The sequence below is a fragment of the Nansenia antarctica genome (assembly GCF_963989245.1).
Source record: "Nansenia antarctica genome assembly, chromosome: 3".
Classification (NCBI taxonomy): domain Eukaryota; kingdom Metazoa; phylum Chordata; class Actinopteri; order Argentiniformes; family Microstomatidae; genus Nansenia; species Nansenia antarctica.
In genome coordinates, this window is record NC_137688.1 from 6,198,776 (window position 1) to 6,223,804 (window position 25,029).

A 25,029-nucleotide genomic window follows, 5' to 3' on the forward strand; every position below is an offset into this window, starting at 1 on the left:
CTTGGTACAATAACCAGCTTTGGGTACAAGTGCAAATTCAGCATACTTGTATTTGGAAGTCTGGGCCATGTATATAAATGCACCATGAGGGGTCTGAGAATTGCTGCAATGACTAAAAGAAAGGCCAAACAGGTTGCCAAATTTTGCTCTGTCTCAGCTATTATTGGCAGCTTGGCCGTGTGGAGAAGGAGGTGTTATGTGTATCCTTAAGTGTTCAGTGCTGCTTAGCCCCGAAATATTTGATTCCCTGTTTGTATAATATAATTTGTGGAACCAAATAAAGTATTCAAATGTGTATCTGTACACAGAATGTGTATCTGTACACACACACACACACCTACACACACACAAACACACATTTGGCAGAACAACAAACCCGTACAGTACCGAAATAAACTGTTTAGCTCCATGTAACAGAATGAGGACAGTCCAGCCTCTGCCAAGCCACTCTGGGTCACAACATTTTAGAAAGTGTGATCATCAGATATGTAGGCCACGGAGGTATAATTCGTCCCAGATCTGACACTACGCCAACAGATACGTTCTGTGCAGTGTACCACGCACTTTCCAAACTACCTACCTGACTATAGAATCATACGCTCAAAGAATTGATTCATAGAAAATCCTAGAAAAATAGAGAAAATCTATATGACAAACAAACGAGAGATAAAGCGAACCATGAAGCAGCTAACAGTTTTATATAAGTCCAGCAGCTCTATAGATAATCCAGACAACCCTGCCAAATGCCTGATTAGATTACATTTCAGATGAGTAGATTTTGCATTCCTGAGGCTCACGCGTCACTTGCCATTCCCGAGGGCATACCGTACGTTCTTGAAATCTGATCGGCAAAGCGCACTGGCGGTAATACCGTGGTTTGATTCATACAGTAGAGCTATTACACTCATCGGACACTTTATTAGGAACACCTTTCAACAATCCAAGCTGGTAGAGGTGGTGTAATGGTGTGGGGAATGTTTTCTTGGCACACGTTGGGCTCGTTTATAATCAATCATTCATCGCTTGAATGCCACAACCTATTTGAGTATTGTTGCTGACCATGTGCATCCCTTCATGGCCACAATGTACCCATTTTTTTATGGTTACTTCCAGTATGGTTTCAGGAACATAACAATAAGTTCAGTGTTCTTCAATGGCCTTCCCAGTCACCGGATCTGAGTCCAACAGAACACCTTTGGGATGTGGTAGAATGGGAGATTCACAGAACCAGATTCACACCAGATTCACACCACCACAGCAGCATTGAAAGTGCACCTGTGAGATCTGCAGGAACTGCGTCATGCTACCATGTCATCATGGACCAGAATCTCAAAGGAATGTTTCTAACATCTTGTGGAATCAATGCCACGAAGAATTGAGGCTGTTTTGAGAGCCATGCATGTTATTAGAAATAAGTAAACATCATCAGGCAAGAGCATTATGCCTGATGAATTAGTAGTGACTACCTCATGATCTCATTTATAAGAGGTGCCTCTGGTGATACAGGCTGCCTTGGCTCAGCCAAAGAACATCACCATCATCATCATCATCATCATCATCATCATCATCACCATCATCATTAGTATCATCATCATCATCACCATCATCATCACCATCCTCACTTTTTTTTTTTTTTACGTAAAGCAGATTGAAGGGATTCACTGCTTGTTCTGTTTCATGCATGCGGTTGAGTGTATGACTAACCCTAAAACGTCCAATGCTCCAACGCTTGGGGGTTTTACCTCATTCATAAATCTAACCTAAAAATGCATGAACACACACACACACACACGCACACACACACGCACACGCACACGCACACGCACACGCACACACACACACACACACACACACACACACACACACACACGCACACGCACACGCACACGCACACACACAAACATGATCCATGATGATCCACCTTGATTCGCATCAATGAGCTGTAACATTAGCAACTGATCTTTCACTGACCCTGTGTGATATGACTGTAATTCATACTATTTGTTGTAAAAAAATAAAATAATATATATATATCTGTTGCGTCCATACCTTTCCTAACCACCACCAAGATACTTGGGTTTTGGGAGTCAAATCCTTAGACTGTTCCAGATTTGTACATGTCAGTGAAAACAGCCATCCGTGTGATATATGTGATTGTTGGCAACCAAATGTATTTACATAATATTTTTTATAAGTCTGAACATTTTGATTGGTTGTAGACTTGTTCCCGGTGTCACCAGCTGCTGTCACATATCTGAAAATGTTGGGATCCAATCAGATCTTTGCATTACGTTTAGTCCACATGATTGCACATACGTAACCACAGTACTTAAAGCCACCTAAGAGCCTGAGGTGAGTCAGAGACTCTCTTCAGGCTACACCTTAACTGTCCCTCCTGAGCCATCTACTACCCCCCTGTACTGTCCCTCCTGAGACATCTACTACCCCCCTGTACTGTCCCTCCTGAGACCTCTACTACCCCCCTGCACTGTCCCTCCTGAGACCTCTACTACCCCCCCTGCACTGTTTCTCCTGAGACATCTACTTCCCCCCTGCACTGTTTCTCCTGAGACACCTACTTCCCTGCTGTACTGTTTCTCTTGTGTGTTATTTAAAAAGAAAAAAAAAGAAAGAAATGTCTTCCTTCTTCTAGCACGACGACTGCCAACGGCCCAAGGCCTGAGCATAGACTTTTTTTCCTGCTATGACTGGTGGATAGTTGATTCACTTACACAGTCAAATGTATTGATTGTATGTCGCCTTTGATTGTATGTCGTCTGCTAAATGCCCCAAAAAGTAAAAGAATAAATGTGAGACCAATCAGCAGCAGTTTCCCAGTGGATAGGAGAGACCAGGGCTGACTGAGAGGACGGGGAGGGGGGGGGCAGTTAGAGGGTAGAGAGGATTTAGAGGGACAGAAGGGAACGCAATAGCATTAAAGTGAAGCCAAGCAGAAAGCTGCTAGCTGTCCGTCTCCAGAGAGGGAGACCAGCAGCTCGTCTGGTAACATAGGAAGAAAAGGAGACAGAGAGCAGATTGGTTTTGTGTGTGTGTGTGTGTGTGTGTGTGTGTGTCTGCATGTGTGCGCTTATGTGTGTGTGTGTGTGTGTGTGTGGGGGGGGGGGGTGTGTGTGTGTGTGTGTCACATCACACTGACAACAACACGTTTTCAATTGTCTTCTTTTTTCTTTTTTGACAGCTCTTATCAAATTCAAATTAAATTAAAATTGAATTAAACTTGTGTGCCTAAAAATAGCTTCTTTTTTTGGACAGAATCACTAAAAGGGAGGACTGTGGCTCAGGAGGGAGAGCCAGTGTCTACTGATCGCAAGGTTGGCGGTTCGGCGGTTCGATCCCCGGCTGGCCATATGTCGAGGTGTCCTCGGGCAAGACACTTAACCCCAGTGGGCTGGGTGGGCTGGCGCCTTGCATGGTAGCTTGCTGCCATTGATGTGTGAATGTGTGTGTGGATGGGTGAAGGAGAGGCCGTTGTAAAGCACTTTGGAATAAGGTGCTCTATAAGTGCAGTCCATTTCGGACAATGCTTTCAAAGCCTGAGGCCCCAGACCTACAAGGACACATGGCTGAGGAGAGAAAGAAACAGCTGCTTGGTTACCTTTCCATTTCTTCTATTCTATCTATTCTATCTTACAAACCCCAGACTCGTTTTAAAAACTCATGTCCACTCATGTCCTAACCCTAACCCTGTCCACAGCAGCAGCAGCAACAACTGTTGTGCAGGCATAAGAGAGCTGTCAATGTGTATTATTAATTCGAGGCTTTGGATTTGCCTTCGGAGTTTGCTGTTGGGGTCTGTCAGCGTGAGGATTAAAGAAGTCTCAGTGAAAGTCAAGGAAGCCATTATTAGGCTTTTATAAACATATGAAGAAAGAAAACGATGTCAGGAACATAGCCAAAACGTTAGGCTTGCCAAACATCAACAGTTTGGAACATCATTAAAAAAGAAACAAAGGCACCGCTGAACTCAGGGGTCGCAAACAGGCCAACGAAGACTTCCACAATGGATTTCTGAATAGTGAAACCAATATAGCACATAACCGACGTATATTACTGTATATGAAATGATAATTAAAGTAATTAAAGTCAATTATTTCAAATGTTCAATGAACCACGCTCGCAGAGCAATCGTCCTCTGAGTTCTCATTAAAATCTTGTTGTGATCAGCTAGCTTTGATCAGCTAGCTCTCTGCAGTGTTTTGTCTCTGTTTAATAGCCATGAAGCTACTTGGCGCACGTGTCTAGTATGTTGAGCATGACGCTACTTAAGACCAAGACTGTAGGTGTTTTTTTTCTGCTTCAATAGTCATCGCAGAGGTGAATGGTTGATTTGAGGGTGAAAGCGTTCAGTTGAGCTGAAGGAGAGCTAATTCAGTTGTGACAAGGCTTGTGAATTGTGACTAAAACTGAGCATGATTTAGACTTTATTCCAATTACTACTGATGAATCTGTTCACTGATGGGGTGAACCTTGTATTTTCATCACTGAGATCACATACTGTGACCTTGGCAGAAGAAACCTTGGCAGAAACCTTGGCAAAAGAAACCACTTAAAAAATATAATTAAATTAAGCACAAAATTGATACCAAAGTCAATTGACGTCTCAAACCCTGTAGATTGCTCCACGTGGATGGAAAGGCCAGACAGAAATACTCGCTAACCTTGGCTGTTCATTGGAACACTACTCTAAGCCCTGTTAGAGGGATGTGATTTATCTGGGCAAGGAACCCAAGGATATATAGTCCGAAGGAGGGGTATATTATTTATGAAGAGACCTGGAGGCTGCCAGGCGCGGGCGGGCAAGGTAGCTCCGTCACTGTGGCCAGGGCAGGAGGAGGCGCATTTCAGATAACAGAGTTTAATAACTACAGACTCTACAGGCCCTGAGTCTGAATCATCTGCATAGGTCACACTACAGTACACACACTACACACAGTACACACACTACACAATACAATACACTGACTCACTTTGCTTATTAACAAATAAGTCGGAGGAGGAGTAGCTTTGAGCAAGCACTGTGACTGCACTGATCACTGTCAAATTGAGGGAACACTAGCTGTGTGTTAGTGAATATATAAAAAATAAGTACAGTATATATCAAAAATAAAATAAAGTTTGAAGTAGTCAAACGAACAGCAATTGAGAGGAAGTGAGAGTGAAATAGTTTCCCAAACATTTGATGTTTGCTATAGCCTATGTTTCCTGTTATTTTTCCGTCATTTACATTGTTCTTATTTTCTTTTTGTTGTTTAATTGTATCTTTGTTTTGCCGTGTGTGTGTGTGTGTGTGTGTGTGTGTGTGTGTGTGTGTGTGTGTGTGTCTGTGTGTGTAATACAATATACTGCATTTACATAGAGAACAGATTGCTTTGCTTTTGTTTTCTGAACACACAAACACTTAAGTGCTCACACATAATACTGACACTCACTCCGCGGTGGTGGGTTTGGGTGTGGGGGCTGACTGTTTGTATGTGGTTGTGTCTTTGGAAAATAAAAGCCCCATCATAAAAGTTTACGATAGGGTTAGGGTTAGGTCAAGGCAAGCCAAGGTTACGGTTGGTTTGGACTGTCTTATTGCTCTGCGGTGATTCTGGACAGCTGCAATGTTAGCTACTCTCTCTGGTGCATCTTGATGTAGCCTACATCTTTCAGCACTGTGCTAAAGACCACCACCACCACCACCACCAATTAATTATAAAAATTAATTAAAATTAACCACCACCACCACCACCTCCACCTCCACCACCACCTCCACCTCCACCTCCACCTCCACCACCACCTCCACCTCCACCTCCACCACCACCACCACCTCCACCACCACCACCACCACCACCAAAAACAACAACAACAACAACAACAACAAAAAACTACAACAAAAAACTACAACAACAATATCGTTTTAATCAAACAACCTATCTTAGTCCAACCATTTCATTCCAACAGTCTGAAACAATTGAAAAAGCTTCATGAGGAGAACTGTTGAGATGTATCACCCTGTAGCCCTTTGACCTCACCTGGATTCCTGAGCTTTCTGTTCCTGAACACGGAGAGGATGACAAGGACGTTCCCCAAGACGTCCACCACGATGGTGAAGATCAGCACGCTGGCCAGCGCAGTAGACACTCCGACGGAGGACCTGTGCGCCGCCGCTGGCTGCCTGCTCTCATTCCCACCGTGGAGCAAACAGTTGCCACCGCTCACATTCGCATCTAAATCCATGTCCTTCACTGAGACATCTCCAGAGTATCGATCAATACGTGACTTTCCCCTGATTCTTTAACTTTTCCCATAGCAAAAGAGGTCGCCGCCGAGTAGCCTTGTACACCTTCCCTCGTTGTGTGGATCCATGGCACAATAAGCCTAATAATCGAGAATTAGATAATAGACTAATAACCTCCACAGAACTGGTATTGCATTTTCAAGAAAGAACATTTTAAATCGTATGTCCCGACTTCAAGATTGTCTCTCGGTGACCGCAGACGCTCTTCCACCAGGTCCATATCCTGCAGGCAGCGCTCCGTGTAATGCGCTCCTTCTGTGCGTAATGGATATGATGGGGTCCCTCTTGTGGACCTCACACTAACCAGGCGGCGAAGATTTTAGGTGCATCGTATCTGAGAAGAACAAAGTTCTTTCGGATACAAGCAGGTTGGTTGTAGTTCCAGTCGGGTTTACAGATATACATTTATATAGCCTATAGCAGTGGTCTTATTATGTCTGCGCCCCCCTGACCAGGAGTCTACCACGGTCTCCACCTCTCTCAACACTGACTCCTACAGACTGTCTCTTTTATACCTTGATCGAACAGCATCTCGAACAGGAGGTTGTTCATGAAACCACGAACCTTGTTTTATTTCACAAGTTTGATAACATGTTGATCTGTTATATGTTTTGAAGGCTCCAAGCTGAGAAGAAACAATTTCCATTGGAAATAACAACGTTATTTAATTATGCCTACAGGCCTACTGGAATCCATTGAAACGGACCCAATATCCAAAAGTAACAATGAAACACTGTATATATAAAATTAGTTCAGGGGACTGCAACTGGTCGATTTAATTGAAAACATTGAATGAGCGAATCGAATTTACCAGGTGAATGTGCAATTATGCGCTTTTGCCCCCCTTGTCCGATCATCTGGGAAATGGCGCCTTCGTGTGGCAGATGTTGACAGCTGCAGACATGTCGATATGGAGCCTATTATTCATTCCTCCGTTCATTGGATGTAGGCTATTTGAGTGTGTTTTTTAAATAACGATTGGATTAGAGTTACGGATTTCATTACAAACCTTTCACCTTTCCACTCAAAGGAGGGATTAAGGATGACAAGAACAGAACATCCCTATTATGAATAAAGTGCTTAATTCACCCCCCGGAAATATCCGATTGTATTGACTCAGAGCCTTGAGCAACTCGTTGTGTAACTTGAGATCAAGTTGATGTTGTGGTTTGAGTAGAAAATGTGAACAAACAATAAACCTGCAACAATAGGAATTCATTTGGGGAACAAGGTAAAAACATTCATTTAGTTTGCTTTACCACCAAGTTGTTGTATAACTTTTTGAAGATTATTATGAGTATTATTATCATTATTATTATTATGTATTTTACATTTGAACCAATAGGAGCGCCGCAGCAGAGGGGTGGATAGGCTGCTATGCAATCGGCTGTTCTCCGTATTTGATTACGGAGAATGCCCGTTTTTCAGGCTCTGGCAACAGATTAGAAAATTGAATGAATGAATGAATGAATGAATTAATGAATGGATGATCTTTATTGTCATTGTAACAGGTACAACGAAATTCAAATGCAAACCCTAGGTGCTAACAAACAAACACAGTTCCAAGACAATAAAAAAAAAGAAAAGAATGAGACATAAATAGGGGGGGATATAAATAAAAATAGGGGGATAAGTGGTCGGTAGACATCTGAGAATGTATCTATAATGTGAGCTTCTATACTTATACTATATGGCCTATTCACAGGGGGTTATATAGACAGGGGGGAGTTATGTAACTGTGTACTTTTATAAACATATCATGCATGTAACTGTGTACTTTTATAAACATATAAACATATGGACCAGTAGACTTATACACAGTATTTATATACAGTATATGATACAGTATATGATTGTGCGGCTGGGTTGAAATACTGCAAGACACTATAAAGCATTATTCTAACTGGTGGAGATAAGCAGAATATAGGCCTACATGACTGTTGGGAAATGATTCATAAAAGGCTTTTCAGATCATTGTGTGAGAGCTGATTATCCCTGATGACTGGCTAGTTATGGTCTAGTTCATTACAAGACGACGTTTATTAATGCAAATAGATATAAACTTGTCAAAGTCATTAATTATACATGACATGTTCCTACCCCACACTTTTCTTTTTGCCATTTCCCCACCCCACCCTACCCATCTCGCCTGGTGGTCACATTTCAAAACAAGAAACTAGTTGGGTGTGATGACCCCATTTGCAGATGAAAGGGTCTGGTGATGTGAATCACTCAAGAGTATGAAACCTAGATTAAGTAGATTAAAACATGGTGTAACTGGGAGACTGAGTTGTTGGGTAAGGGGAAGCGTTAAGAATAAACCAGGTGTCTACATAATTCAACCACATTTTAATTTCAAAGAACACCAGGGAGTCTTTGGATACAGCATGCATGTCTAAAACTAAACTTTTAAAACAGCCCTCAAATCCCACCTGTTGGCCAAGGCCTTCGGCCCCTAGTTCTGTTGTTGTTTTGTCTGCCTGTCTGTTTGTCTGACTGCTTTTGTTCTTTTCTGTTTCTCTGTAAAGCGACCTTGGGTCCCCTGAAAGGCGCTATATCAATGTACGTTATTATTATTTGTGATATGAATTTGTTCTTAAGGTTTCAATGGGAAAGCACTTGTTTAAGGAAGTTTTCAAAGTAATGACAGGAATCCTAAAGATGTACCTCTGTTTCCTCCTCTCTGTCTTCTCATGTGGTTCAGCACACATCTGTGCTGCTGTTAAAGATGTCAAGTTCGGTTTCCCTGAAGAAAAACAATGAAGGATTATGAAGAAATTGCACAGTTGACATCATTTGCACAAGTAATACCATCAATTCCACAAACTGGTCTGTAAATCGCATGTCAAAAAGGACATGTGTATTTGATGCAGTACGGCTGTTGAACAAAAAAAGCATGTTACAGAATATCTTCTACTGTCATATAGATCTTCTGATTACAGAGCATACTAAATAACAAGTGGGAATTGTAGCTGACCTTTACGGCTGGCTCACTTGCTCCTTGGACTAAAACTGAAAGAAATATTATTAATAATACTAATAATTCATTATATGAAGCCCCCCCTCCTAAATTTCGTTGTATGGTACCTGTACTGTATTAATGACAATAAAGACCATTCATTCATTCATTCATTCATTATATTTATATAGCGCTTTTCCGAGGCTCAAAGACGCTGTTATTCAAACAGAAGCCTTATTCATATGATGTAAATCCAGATAATTTATGACTGCAGAGACTCACTTGATGTACTACTGTAGTGTGCTACTATCCTAGTTCATCTGTATAAAATGCTGATGTTGCATGTTGGTCTCCTATCAATCTATTCAAAGCTACACTGTACTACGTGCATATCACATATAGAGGCTAACCAACAGCTACTTCCCCCAGGTGATAAGGCTTATAAACAAGCCCACAAATGACTATTATCCCCACATGGACTACCTACCCTTAAACACAGTCACTTTACTCAATACTACCTCTTACCTTTAAGCGGACAGTCACTTTACTCAATACTACCTCTTCTACCCACTGCCACCGAGTACTCATCTATTATTAGTAATTTTTTTACCACTTGTATTGCTCAATTTGTCTCTATTTGTCCTTTACAACTATTGTCACTTGTCCTAATTGTCTCACTTGCTTCTTATAACTACCTGCACTTTATTTCTCGTGTTGCTGCAATGTCGAGGAACTGAAGCCTAACAATGTTACTCTCTTATACTTGCATAATGAGATGTAACAATGAACTTGAAACTTGAAACTTGGTATCATCATAGAGTGAATAAACATGGAGTCCAAACAACGGTCCATGATATTATGTGTGTTGTGTTTTCCTGTGTAGGCCTACTTGTGTAACCATTAGTCATTTTGCCAAATATTAAACCTTTTAACAAAGCCACCAGCACCTGGTTTTCTTTTGTCCAGTCACCAAGGTAGAACAGGTTTTTAGACATTTACTTGTGTATCTGTTTATGGATCTCAGGTGCATATTACAAAACAGGATGAACAATGAAAATGAAGAGAAAAAAAAACTTCCTTCTTCTAGCACGACGACTGCCAATGGCGCCAGGCCTGAGCATAGATTACTTTTTCCTGCTACGACTGGTGGATAAATGATTCACTTACTTAGTCATAAGATCATGAGATCAACATAGGCTATTTGTTGTAAGTTGCTTTGGATAAAGGCATCTGCTAAATGCCAAAAATATTATATAAATATATATAAAAATGTTAATATGATGTATGTTAAGTGTCTTCCTGTTCTTCTTGAATCTTGATATGAAGTGTGTCACTGTAAAAGAGTCCAACTCCCTGTACACAGGCCTGAGACAGGGACATCACAAAGATGACACGCATGCGTTGCATTAGGCACACTCGTCATACCTGACACACACTTTGTAGGGTGGTGATGACAATGATGATGTTTGTTATTGATGTTTGTTCTGAATTTTAGAGGACATGCTGACTCATGAGGTCTGGTGTGATTTTAAACAAGGACATTGGACGAGGACTTTGCTGTTTTTATTTCCCTTATATATGTATTTAAATAAGATAAATATGTTTGTTTTGCACAGTGACTGAGGTCTCTCTCTCTCTGTGTGTGTGTGTGTGTGTGTGTGTGTGTGTGTGTGTGTGTGTGTGTGTGTGTGTTTAGTTCAGAATGAGTCAGTAAGTACAGTAAGAATTGGCCAACACACCCACCCACCTTCAAAAAGTGAAAGGTGACAGCTGTTTGACAAATAGCTTGAATGAGGATGTTTAAGACAGAACTGTCCAGCCAGAGGGATGTTTCGAGTTGTGACTGGTTGTCCTCTGAGGGGTGGAGACAGACTGGAGGTATAAATAGGCCTCTCCTTCCACCGCCTGCGTCACATTCCTTACCTGTGTGCCAGACGCCAGAATGATCAACTTCTTGCGACTGACTTTCGCCCTTCTCTGTGTAGCAGGTAAATTGACGTTCTAAGCGGCTTTTCAAAACTGAATCGAGTACTTCAAAAGAAACCCGTAGACTAATCCGGTCAGATCATACCAGCTCATCGAAGTCAAGTGATAATAATGAATAACAATTGAAGGAGTAGCAACCACACTCGGAACATAATAGGGAGACAATTTGTTATTTGTTTACAAACATAAACGATGTTTATCTTTATTTCAGTTTTGGCGCGAGCAGCGATCATCCCTGGCGAGGTGAGTACATTATTAATCTTTCGTTGACACGACAGGTACAGGTGTTGTTGAATTCTCACAATATAGTTCGTAAATACGCTCTGGAAATCTGATCAGCACTCATGGAATGCCTCTTGTCCAATCAAATGACTCGGTCCCCTTTATGACGTTGACCCAGTGTGCGCTCCGGCGCTCTAAGAGCGAGTCTACGAACGCAGCCTAAGTCAATATAATAATAATAACTTTTATTTAGTATAGAACTTTTCCTGCAAACGTTGCAGCTCAAAGTGCTTAAGTGCTCAAAGGTCATCAGCCCCCGCATATGATGACAGTCATCAGCAGGCTCCAGGATAATATGTATATTATATATTTTTCCCCCACAGCCCGATTGCGCACAGTACCCGATACCCATGTGCCCACGCAATAGCGACCCTGTCTGTGGAACCGACGGCGTGACTTACTCCAACGAATGCATGTTGTGTTTCGCGAACGAGTAAGTGTGTGTGTGTGTGTGTGTGTGTGTGTGTGTGTGTGTGTGTGTGTGTGTGTGTGTGTGTGTGTGCGTGTGTGCGTGTGTGCGCGCGTGTGTGTGTGTGTGTGTGTGTGTGTGTGTGTGTGTGTGTGTGTGTGTGTGTGCGGTGTGTGTGTGTGTGTGTGTGTGTTGTGTGTTGTGTGTGTGTGTTGCTCAGTTTGGTTCATTCTGCTCCATTTTTGTTTCCTCAGTGAGAACAAAGTCAACGTCAACATCAAAAGTGGGGGTGAATGCTGAACCCAATGAAGAAGAGATGATTATATAAAACCAACGTGGGGCACTTGTATAGAGCCTGTGCCATTATATCTGTTTATGTATTTTAATTTGAGTTGTGTTTTCCTATGTAGGCCTACTTGTGTAACCATTGGTTATTTTACATGTCTTAATTAAACCTTTTAACTAAGCCACCAGCACCTGTTTTTCTTTTGTCCAGTCACGTGGATGATGTGGATGCATGACTTTCAAAGATGTTGAAGAACAGGTTTGTAGACATACTTGTGTTTGTGTTTATGGATCTCAGGTGCATACAAAACCGGTATGAACTATGAGTCAGCCAGTGACTTTCCTCAATACATGATACACAGTGGTGTAGTCTATGTGATACGCACTAGGTCAAGGCCAAGGCCAAGGATTTCCATATACCCACTTAAAAATGTGTGAGGATACGTAACAGCGTTTTGTGACAGAACTTTCACACTTTCATTCATAATGATTCACCCCGTCCGTGTTACAAAGCACTAACTAGGGTTAGGTTTAGGTGCTAGGGTGCTACTGTTAGGGTTAGGGTTAGGATTAGGGTTAGGGTTAGACATGCCAGCATGTACCAAGTCGACGTAGCACCTAACCCTAACCCTAGTTTTCCCACATGTACCGTATTCCCACATGTACCGTAACATATATGTAACGTTAGACAGGGAGCGCAGACTTATTTTTATGGTGTTCCGAAATGAACGATATGAGGCTGGGAGGGGAAAATCACAATATACCCACTAGAAAAAACTAGACTACACCACTACACTACACCATACACGATCAAATCATTATTTTTCAACCATGAGGAAACAGACTTCTTTGGCTGTTTTTTTCCGTCAGCGTGTTTTCATTTCAGAAGACCTGCAGGTGTGTAATAAACATAGTTCTCACATTCACTGTTACTCTGTATAGACCACACTTTAATATCACTTTTCATGTGCACTATACCATGTATTCTTCATAGATGATCACTCCACAATCCTAATAAAAAGCCTCCGAACAACGAATCTTCATACAGTTTCACCTTTTCCATATACAAACAAACATTCTTATTTTGCATAAACTCTCTCTTGCAACCAATGTCCATTTCCCCTCACAAACTCAGCGATTTACAAATATATATATACCAAATAGGATTGTCATCATTGTGTTATTAACTTGGGACATTTGACAACACAAATACATTGAAAAACATTGTCTCTAAGGCACTAGCAGAGTTTCATGGCTCCAGATCTGTACGTGCTAGCCGTCTCCCTGGCAACTGTAGTCAGACGTGGGACCAGGTTAGTGAGAAAGAAATATTCACGGGAAGAAAACAAAAAAACGGCCTTAGGTCTCCCCCGCCCCCCAACACTTGAGGTCCTAAACCAGTCTTATCAAAAATAAGCCTGGATTTTCCTTTAGCGACGTTGATGGAATACCCCCCCCTGCTTCAGATGTGACATGGGAGCACAGGTAAACAAAGTCTTAGGCTGAGCTCGATTGGTCGACCTGGCTCTCTCTTTAAGCTGCGGTGTCCCACTACAGCAGTTGCATGTTCGATTCCCAGGCCCGCTCGACTGCTGAACAGCGCATCCTCCTGGGTCATGTCATGTGACCTCTTTCGGGGGGGGGGGGCGCGCGGTGGGGGGGGTCATAGCTTATTGTCAGTCTAGCTTTAAGCCTCCACCTTTTAAAAACCCAAAGGACTGTGTGGATCAGGTGGCATCCAGACGTCTCTGCGCCTGTGGGCATTGGGGTCACCCCCCCCCACACACCCCGGTGGGGTGACGCTTGTCCGATCATCACGGGCGGTAGGTTTTGATGACGTCCTTTATGGGCCTTCTGCATATGGGGCAGCAGGCATTGATCTGTCTCTTCAGCTTCAGCCCGCAGTCGTTGCACAGACACATGTGTCCGCAGGTGTAGATCACCGTGTCCACCTCCTGGTCGAAACACACGGTGCACTCTCCGTTTTTGCCAGCAGGGGGCATCTCTGGGGCAGAGAGGGTGGGAGAGACAGGGGGACTGAGAGGGGAGCTGGGAGCAGTCACTGGAAGGGGGGGGGGGGGGGAAGAGATAGGACAGGAAGTATTAGAGGAGGCCTTTGAAAGGTATTTAAATGAAGAAGCTATGCTCTGTGCTTTTGGCTCTGAATAGAACCATAGAACCGTAGAACCGTATGTTCTATTCAGTTCTTATAGAATGTTGTAATGTACGTATCCTGACCTAGATGAGCTTGTTCTGTAAAAAGCAATATGTGGTGACTGACTGGACACTGATTTTTCTTTGTCCTTTCCGACATGTCCGTTTTAGAGACTTACTGAGAAGTGTAGTAAACATTCCAGTGTGAGGTTAGGGTTAGATGACTCACCCAGGGAGGACTCGGAGGCTGAGGAGGATCTGTTGACACTGAAGGCCAGGTCAGAGTCACTGTCATCTGGGCTGCTGCTCTGGGAACTAGAGGGGGATGTGGAGGGTGGGCTGGACTGCATAGTCCCTACATCAGAGAGGAAAGACAAACACAAAGCAGACCTCGTTATTTCAAGTGGTTACAGAGATTTTAATGATCTTTCTTTTTTCCTTCTTCTTCTTCTTCTAGGGGAAACATGTTCAAAGTGTTGACAATGAAGGTCAACACCACTGTCTGAAACTGTATTTTTCTCGACACAGAAACACAGAAACATGCATTTTTCTAGCAGGATCAGAATGTTTCCTGAGAATCTGAACAATGCAGATTTCGTGACGTTAGAATGATAAGGTTCTATCTCCATTTTTGTCAAAATTGAGTTTTTTACATAATCTGATCCATTAGGTGTTTATTAATGCCTGTGTGGTGTTATTTCAAAATGTTGACATTTTTGAGTTAGTAATAATAAAATACAAAGGTTCCATCTCACAAAACATAATGGAATGTAAAAACTTTGACGCTCAATATCTCTGAACTGCCCTAAACGGAGAAAGAACCTTATCATTCTAAGCTCACGATTTGCAGAAAAATTGTGAGTAGACGATATGTGAGTAGGTGATATAAGTCACGGATAAACAGGATTCACAAACACTCTCATACTATTTGCAGGGGTCTTCAACCTTTTTCAGCCCAAGGACCCCTTGGACGCGAGTCAAACAGAACAGGGACCCCCATAATTTTTGTGTCACATTTTAAGGCCTATAATAACTTTTATATTTACTTAATTCACCTTTTATTCCACCTTATTATTTATATGCTTGGTTATTAGCCTATACTTGTTTATGATTGATAAAAATATATAATTTACCGTTATTGATTAACGTTAATTTCACAACGAAGACCGAACTGCACCATTTTAGCCAACACCTAGCTTGCTAGACAGGTGTGTGTGTGTTTTTTTAGCTAACGTTATGTTAGACTCTGCATCATGGGAATCATTTATTTTGTAAATAGTTTTTGTCAAAAGTAGTGTATTATTGCCTATTAATGCTTGTACTTTACTCAATATATTTTTTTTATATTTTTTAATTCTCACAAATTATTTTGGTGAATAATTGTCAATTATTATGACAAACATTGGCGGACCCCCTGCAGTACCTCTGCGGACCCCCTAGGGGTCGCGGACCCCTGGTTGAAGACCACTGATTTAGAGAGACACTGCAGCATTGTATGATGCATTATTCTCATACTGTGCTCTATAAGAATACATATTCTGACTCTTATTTCTTCTAAACCAGATTAGTAGTGATACAGTACGTATATTACCAATACATAACCTAATCATTCAATTTGCAATATTTCAGAAAGGGACTTTATGGAAGTTATTTATATATTGTTTAACAAGGCCCGCTGGGCTGTAATTCATCTGAGTGTTGGGCTGAGATGACAGAGGGGTTCTATGTTGGAGAAATGGGATAGGGCAGATAAGTCACGGCCAGAAATAGATCAGAGAGGGACACAGAGGCATCAACTACATGAGAGCATTCCTCCCAGTCTGGGAAAAAATGATAAATTGGAGGGGACACTTGGGAGACGCTCGATGAGGAATAACTAACTGGAAATGTAGCAGAAGACTACTGGAGGTCATCGTTGTTTTAGCCGCACACACATTCCTCCTTCTACCCGTTCACTCGCGTAGCACACATACATTGGAATGTCGTGTAAGAACATATAAGAACATTTCCAAGCCTAATCCTAGACTAAAAAGCATCTTCAATGGAGATTTTGACATTGAAAGTGGTGATTTAGTCCAGGATAAGCCTAGGCTAAGCCTTGTCTGTTGAAACAGGCCCATTCATTGTACAAAACCCCCCCCCCAAAAAAAAACAGGTAGTCATAAACCAAGTTCTCTAGGTCTAGTGTCCTCTGTAAATTTGTTTCATGGTAACTGTCTGTCCTGTCCTCAATCAGGGACCATGATGGAAATAAGCGCTTGCGCTTTATCATGTTTTTTATCCCTTGGAAACTGTCTTTTTAATTCCACAATAAATCAAATCAAATCAAACTCTAAAACAAAACGGTCGGTTGTTTGTTTACTTCTTCACCTACCCAGTATCCTGAGTCTGTTGACCGCTCCGTGGAGGGTGAAGAACGCCCAGAGGACCTGAGAGGAGTCCACCCGCAGCAGCATGCCCCTGGCCGCGCCGTTCACCCCGTGCTGCACCTCTCCGTTGGGCTGCAGGGTGAAGCTCATGACGTCCCCGGAGCAGGGCATGGGGAACCCCCGGTGGACCACCCAGTACTCCTTCCGGTACAGCAGCACCTCGGGGTCGGCGGGCAGCTCCGTGGCGTGCAGGCTCCCCGGGTCGCAGGAGGTCACCCCGAACAGGAGCGCCCCGAAATAGGGCAGGCCCAGGTGTCCCACCTCCACGTACAGGGTCTCCCCCACGTGCAGGGGCCGGTCGCTGAACACCAGAGTCCGGCTGCTGTCCAGGAAGTGGATGCAGGCGGCCGAGCGGTCGGCCGAGAGGACCACGTCGGGCCCGCGGACGGGGTGGAAGTGCAGGTCCGTGTCCAGAGGGGAGGGGAGACCCCGGGGGACGACCCCCCGGTGGGGGACGACGGCGAAGGCGGCGGGGGCGGAGGCGGGGGGGGCGGACGATGTCGACGTCGCCGACGACGACGAAGACGACGTGGTGGAGGAGGAGGACGCGGAGGAGCAGCAGGGGAGGAGCTGGCTGTAGTTGTTGAGCTGGAGGTTGGCGATCTTGGCGGCGGCGGCCTGGTTGTTCTCCAGCTGGTTGTTGCTGTAGTTGGCCGAGTCGTGGCTGCTCTGGGGCAGGTAGGCGCTGAGGCGGGCCGCGCTCAGGCAGCTGGATCCCACGCTCTCGGCAAACGTGCTCTCTGGGGACAGCAGAGGTGGAGAGTTATGGCAGTTGGTCAGACGACAACCGTTCAATTTACCTCAATCGTTATTGTCTCTTGTCGACATAAAGCTGACAGTGCAGGACGTAAACGGACGATAGTTAGTTTGGGAGGTTTTGAAGAGACAGATAGACAGTTTTGTCGTTCTGTTTGTCTTATATCTCGCTTTGCCATAGTTTGGAATACGTTGGAGCTGTGTGAATTCGTGTGACTCAAGATATGCAAGGCAAAGGCCTGTAAAAAGGCAGTACAATTCTCGTAAATTCTTGTTTTTACCAACCCGTTATCTACATACACAAACCACAAACCATCACAACCTCCCTCCTCACATCCTGTTTGTGCTCTCTCTTGTTCACAACAGATTTGAGGTATATAGAGGAGTATTGAAACTGGCATATTGTGACGTCACCAAGGCCAACGCGTCAATAGAAATTCAGAGTATTGCTACAATGGCCCATACATAACGGGGCTTGTGTACACAACTCTGGCAGTAAGAGCCCTTCTTGGCCAATGGTACAGTCTGATTACTATTTCCAGGGATGCTAGCGCAGTGCAGCACCCTGGCCCCTCACGAGTGCTCCTGGGATCAGCAGCCTTTACCAAACATGGCCATGGCTCCTGTCAGACTTAAGATAAACACACCCAGAGAGACACAGAAGGAGAGGCGGGAGAAGAAGGAAAGGGGGAAAGCTCGAGAGAAAGTAGTAGAGTAGAGTAGAGGGCAGAGAGCAAGAGAAAGGCGGCAGAGAGAAACAGGGGGAGGGGAAAGCGAGAGAGAGAGAGAGAGAGAGAGAGAGACAAAGAGAGAGGGAGGGGAAGACATAGTGAGAAGAGAGAAGAGACAGCGGAGGGGAAAAAAAGACGACGAAGAAGAAGAGAGGAAATAGGCAAAGAGAGCGAGAGAGAAGGGGGGGGGGGGGGGAGGAGGGGGGTGCTAGTTGACACTGAGGTTCTAGATCCTGGTTATCTGTGATGTTGTGAGGCTCCGGTGGGTTGTGTGTGTCAGTCTCAGGGAAGAAAGGCTGATTTACTAGCAATCCACCCAGCAATACAGACGGCTCTTGAGTCTGGCCAGAGAGGCAGGGTGAAGTAGTGACCCTTCCCAGCTCCCCCAAACCCTCCCCTAACTGCTTCTCCCACCATTCCGCCCCCCCCGCCTCCGCTCTTCCAGATCCTCTTGGCTTAGCTGTTCTTACGCGGGCCTCTCGGGAGCTGCTTAACACAGCTGTGAATGTGTTGTCACTATAAAAATAAGTTACTGAAGTGGCCACTGCCGTGACGCAACGGTATTAAAAGGTCTTCTCACTCACTCCCGTAGGAGTGCCCTACTTGTTGAAACCAGTTCAAACGGTATGTCATCATATTGTGCGGCTAATATCTACATTTTGTGTAGATTTAATTCACGATTTCGTTTGTGAATTCTTTTTTTTGGTCTTGTAGTAAAAAATAATGTTGCTTAGCCTTAGTATCCCCTAATTCGATTAGAAATGAATTACTTGAAAAAAAATCTCAGTCTCTTGGTCATCACCAACCTAATTCAGTGAAGCTCGAGGGGAGAGTGGTTGCGGGCTAGTGGTTGGTTTAGTGGATAGTGAGTTGGACTGGTGATCAGGTCATGAGTACAAGTCCCACCTGGGAACAACACCACCACCACCACCACCACCACCACCACCACCACTTGAGTAAGGCACTTAGCCCTCAGTTACACCAGGGAGACTGTAGTACTCCCTGTAACCTGTAAATTGTAAACCGCTTTGGATAAAAGCAGTCAAATGCTAAAAATTAGAAAAAAAAAGACAAAGACAGACAAAGCCTCACCGAGCAGCGTGACCTCCTGAGTGATGCCGTAGATATCTATGATGGCCCAGAGCGGACAGCCGATGCTCAGCCCGCAGTGGAACAGGATGGGCTCCCCCTCGTTGATGCTGTAGAACACCCTGCCGTGCCGGTCGGCCCAGAAGGCCAGCACGCTGTCCCTCAGCGCCAGCCTCTCCGGCAGGGCCTTGGCCCAGTAGCCCGGCCGGGTCACCAGGTCGGGGCAGGCGTACTTGGGGATGTCCGCCGAGGCCAGCTCGCTGGGGTCCAGGCTGGTGAAACCGAACCGCAGAGCCCCGCTCCAGCCCGTGTGCACTCCCGAGAGGCGAAGACGCACCTGAGGGAAGGGATGGGAGGGGATGGGAGGGGGGGTTGTGTTAGCGTTATGTTCACCGAGCTCCTCGTTTACAGAGCTTACAGACTTAGATTGTTGTGCTTGTCGTGTTTGTTTTTAGAGAGAGAGAGGGAGTGAGAGAGAGATTGAAAGGGAGTGAGAGAGAGAGAGAGAGAGAGGGAGAGAGAAAGGGAGTGAGAGAGAGAGAGAGAGAGAAAGGGAGAGGAAGAGAGAGAGAGAGAGAAAGGGAGTGAGAGAGAGAGAGAGATTGAAAGGGAGTGAGAGAGAGAGAGAAATGAATGAAGGATGAAGGAATGAATGAATGAAAGAAAGACAGGGAGGTATGGTCATTACACTACATATTGATGATAAAGAACACAGACCTTCTCATAGAGGCGTACGGGCCTCTGGCTGAACGTGACGCCGTTACAGAAGCTGTTTTTGCGCGTGGCGCGGCGTAGCTGACCGTCCAGACGGATGTTCTTGCCCTTGGCCTGGGGGTGGAAGCGGGGCGACTCCAAGCTGATGCTGACCGGAGGTGCGGACGTCCGTCTCTCTACACCTGCGCCGCTGTGAGGCAGGGTGTAGTAATGCCTGCTCACCACCGGGCGGGGCTGCAGAGTTGCATCTGCTGGGGCAAAAAAAGATCAGAGAGCAACAAGCAGATTGATCAGTGACAGTTGGAAGTTTCACTGCGTGCTTGCCTTGCATGTAACACATGTTGTTGTTGTTGTTGTTGTTGTTGTTGTTGTTGTTGTTATTCATGATGGCAACATTTAGACAGTATCAGAGAAACTACATTTAAGACACTATGTATGTACACTATATAAGATGCAATACGTATATAAGAGAACATCCTTTTCTGGTGATTCAGACATCAGCATGAGAATGTTGCTGATACCAGCTGTTGTGAATCAGGCGGAGAGAGAGTTCACTGCCGGTCTGTGTGTAGAGGGCAGAGGCTAGTCACGCAGTGGAACCCACTGTCCCCCCGAATTCCTTTCCCACACTTGACACTATAAGGCCGTCCTGTTGAGCAAGAGGCAGCGTTCGAATACCCTGTTATAGCCTGTAACCCATATTTACAGAATAAAACGGCTCATTTCCCACACACACTATGTCCCAAATAAGTCTTCTTCTCACCACATCCCTCTAAGACTCTTTTTTGCTGCTCTATCGCAAAAATAACACACAGGCGTATTTGTACTGCAGACCCTGGGAGTGAGGACGTGGTATCACTGTCGCTATTATCCCCCAGAGGAACAACATGGGAAAAATGTTTGGCTTTCACCATGAGTTCAGGACACGAGGGGCAGAGAGAGAGGGGGCGGGGGGGTGTTACCACGGGGCGCCATGGCTTCCCTACGAGGAGGGGTTAGACTGACAATGGCGAGGATAGTCGCACACCAACCGCCACGGGGTAGAAGGGGAAAACAAGACTAACAAACAAAAAAATAGAGTCAACAGTAGGATATATCTTCCATCCATTAATGGTCGCCCGGCCCCACACATCCCAACCCCTACAGTGTCAACAACACACTGTGAATAGCTCCCTTCAGTCCATTGCCTTCCTGAGGTATCTTTAGATGATTGTGTCGTAATAGTGTCCTAACACTGTGTGGTCAGGAAAAGCATTCGAAAAGCAAACTACATTTTGATCTGTGGTCACTTCCATCCACACAGGAATGAAACCCACTCCAATACGATTTTTTGGGGTAGAGCAATGATGACTAGTAGTTTCGACGATCTAAGGATGTAGATTAACCGTGACCACGTTGATTTAGGAGTAGGACACGAGTCCTAGGATAGATCAAAAGCTGACACTCAAATATAGCCTAGAGAATTGTTGGCTAATCAAAACAATATCCCAGGTCAAACACCATGAAGAATAACAAGGGTACCTACTACAGGACATGCCCTAACCCAGAAGAGGTATGCTTTGAGGGTATGTTCCAGGCTATGATCTGACCAGAGTGATTGAATAGTGAGTTTTTTTTCTTCAAGTGCCAAGTCACTCTGATCTCTGTTAAGGAGAACCACTCAGTGAAATGTGCCACAGCACATTTACCAGATTAGACGTTATCCCTAATTACATTTCTAAACTATATGAAGCAGGGGGCGAAACATCTGCAACATCTCGCAAGATCTATGCCCACTCACTCTATCCTGGATTGCATTACTAAGATATACTGTATTAGCTAGCAGAAACAGCTCGCGAGTCGCGACCCACCCGCCTCCAGTTTATCCGCTTGACTATATTATTGCCCATTGTAATCATAGCTGATCATTGTGAGAGATTTGTTTTTTTCATACAGGAAACGTCTTGATGCTGTCATTGGAAACAAAGGACTTCTCCACCAAGTATTAAATACATTTCAGTTAGCGTGTTCAATACTTCTTTCCAGGGTCATTCCGCTTTATTGCACATAGCTTTTTTTTTTTTTAAGGGATTGGAATGTTACAATTTCTTTAGCTGTGTAGTTGTATTGAGTTAATACCACTGCCTGGTCTAAATGTCATGTAATGGAAATATGTTGAATTTAAAAATGGTTGATGTGTCGAATACTGTATGTCTCCTCCTCAACTGCTTCACTGACAGACACTCTGAGAGCTTGTGGTAATGGGAATAGTGGCGCGGGGAAGATTGATATAGCAGCTTGGTTGCCATTATTAGATGAAGCGCATAGCACAATAGGTCACGTTGCTAAGGGACGACTGACAGGAGGGGGGGGGGGGTCAATGCCAACTTTAGATTACTCCTCTGCTCACCTAGTCACGTCTATCTTACCGTTTTATAGGGAGAGAAAGCGGAAGGAAGAGAAACCGTCAATGTTAAGAATCACTATATTTACTATACTAAAAAACCCTGTGGTAGCATGCTATCCATGGCCTCAAACAGTTATATTTGTGAATGAGCAGCGGCCTAAATTGGCTCTGCCATGTGTCCTGTCCACTCAGTCAGCGGAGGGCTCGATACGCCGCTAATGTAAACAGCACTTCCTACTGAGGAAGAGCACGACAAAGAGACAGCAACAACAGGTTTCACTGTGGCATCAGAGATAAGGGACTTCTGTCACAGAGTCGGCTGCCAAGCTCAGATGACCTCTCCCCGAGCCAGACCCAGACCCACTATGCCCTCTAATCTAGGTGTCTATTTGGTGCATTAGGGCTACTTTCTTATCGAAAGAAAGAGAGAGAGAGAGAGAGAGAGAGAGAGACAGAGAGAGAGACAGAGAGAGAGAGAGAGAGAGAGAGAGAGAGAGAGAGAGAGAGAAAGAGAGAGAGAGAGAGAGAGAGAGAGAGAGAGAGAGAGAGAGAGAGGGGAAGAGAAGGGTGGGAGGGAGGGAGGGAGAAAAGATAAGATCGGTTAAGATACAGTTATTGTCCCTGAAGGGAAATTTCTCTTGGACATTTTAACTTAATTTTAAAGACAGATGGGAAGACAGAGAGGGGGGTTGGATTCACAGCCATGTCTTGGCTCAGGGCCTATTTGTTTATTTGAAATGGTCCTGAAGGAAGTAGTAATATAAAAAAAAAAAAAAAAAACATTATAAGATTGGTCTTTGTACTCTTAATTCACTCATCAGGAGTGTCAGAGGATGGTGGAGAAGGAGTCTGCAGGAGAATACTGCATCAAGCCTACAGACTATTAGCAGCAACTTTGTAGTCAGCTGTTCAATCTTATATCCAGCGAATGCATCATTACTGATATAACGTTTGCCTACACTGTATAATGCATACAGTAGTGGAAATTGGACGTAACCTATCAGTTGTGAATGATGAATTTCCACTGTGCGAGAGGGTATTAAATCGGGCCAAGATCTCAAGGCAAGAACATAAACATTGCTGTCTCCCTCAACACTTCATGAGTATGTAACACCCAAACATAGTATTATCTTCCCTGCCTGCAGACAGGACTGCGCCACTGGTAGGCTTGTGGAGTGGTGTGCAGATCAGTCCAATGAATACAGTTGAGAGAAAGACCATGCATGCAGTAGAGTACAGTAGAGTGGAGACAATACAAGCAAGGAGAGGTCATTAGTGCCAATCAATTAGGCTACGTCTGCTTCTCACATCCTTGCGTGGCCAGACGTCACAATGCCCAACGCCCGCCCCCCCGCATGAGTATCGACTATACTATGATATGCCAGTATTTTACCATTAATCTCTTACTTTATAAATCTCAAATAAAATAAAACACAATCTCTATTGGGGCTTTAGAAAGTTGTTCTATGAATAGGCTCCGTTTAATTCAACACCAATGCGGTTTGATGACACTGAAACTGAACCACAGTTGGTATTACAATGTCACTCACTACACGCATACTACACACTGGATGCAATTAATGCTATATAATATGGAACTTTCCATAGCTTTTACTTTAAATCTTAGATTAAATCAAAATAAGTTATCTATTCTAAACCTCCTATTTCAAAGATCGCTGTCTTGGGGAATCACGCGTTATCTCTCCCACGCACCGGAGGAGCGCCCCTCTGCAGCGCCTCCAGGCGTTCTTCGGGGTGGTCAGTACAGTACCATCATATAACAATAATAATAATAATAATCATAATCATAATCATAATCATAATAATCATAATCATAATAATAGCCTTTATTTGTATAGCACTTTTCCTGCAAACGTTGCATACATGCATAGCCTACATGCATACATGCATACAGTACAGTACCATACATACAGTACCAATACATGCATACATACAGTATATATACAGTTAGATACATACATACATCGCAAAATTAGGACAGCCGATCAACACAGCAAAAAGCGCACGCTGTCGCATAGAAAGCATTACAATATCAATTCAAACAGAGCTATAATTATGTGAACACGTATTTAGTGTCATGGTTTAAAAAAAAAAAAATCTCTTACCTATTAGAGGTTTAGGTGTCGTGTTCCCCATTATTTCCAGTAATTCCTCTCACCTCTTGACACCTAATGCAATATTGCGCTGTCCGTCATCCATTTATCTCACACGGGTGTGATTGAATACTGTATAAGTTGTGACTTATTCGCCTTTCAGTCTAGAGGAGATCTGCCGTTTGGATTCGGATGATTCCGCTGTATCTTCCCATTGAAGCGTGGACATGCTTCTCTTATCTCAGACAAAGCTGCGACAGACAGACAGACTCAAATGGCTCTCCGACCGAATCACTAACTGGCGCAGAACAGCCCCCCTCCCAGCAGAACAGCCCCCCTCCCAGCGCAGAACAGCCCCCCTCCCCAGCTTTAGTATCGTCTCACTTCTGCACGACTTTAAAGACACAGTGAGCTGCGCTTCTCTAAGCCTACCC

General features: G+C 44.1%; 2 protein-coding genes across 3 annotated transcripts in view; both read right to left on the reverse strand.

Annotated features, from left to right (window-relative positions):
• The window catches only part of mtnr1c (melatonin receptor 1C), a gene marked incomplete at both ends in the record, with an annotated part of 16,113 nt that extends 9,873 nt beyond the window's left edge, over positions 1-6,240 (reverse strand). The window contains one exon of the mRNA XM_080526313.1: positions 6,036-6,240. Within this exon, the coding sequence (XP_080382439.1) occupies positions 6,036-6,240 (205 nt within the window). The remainder of the gene's footprint in view (positions 1-6,035) is intronic.
• A 7,796-nt stretch (positions 6,241-14,036) lies between these two features.
• Positions 14,037-24,655, reverse strand: neurl1b (neuralized E3 ubiquitin protein ligase 1B; the record flags this gene model as incomplete). Of its 2 annotated transcripts, none has more annotated exons than XM_080525102.1 (6): positions 14,037-14,284; positions 14,606-14,731; positions 16,751-17,545; positions 19,385-19,718; positions 20,099-20,346; positions 24,608-24,655. In XM_080525102.1, 6 exons carry the CDS (start codon positions 24,636-24,638, stop codon positions 14,037-14,039), a joined length of 1,782 nt encoding a protein of 593 aa, XP_080381228.1. The 2 variants fall into 2 exon arrangements, with proteins under 2 accessions (XP_080381228.1, XP_080381229.1); XM_080525103.1 differs by having other exon boundaries at positions 20,099-20,343; positions 24,608-24,638.
• Positions 24,656-25,029: the final 374 nt, after the last annotated feature.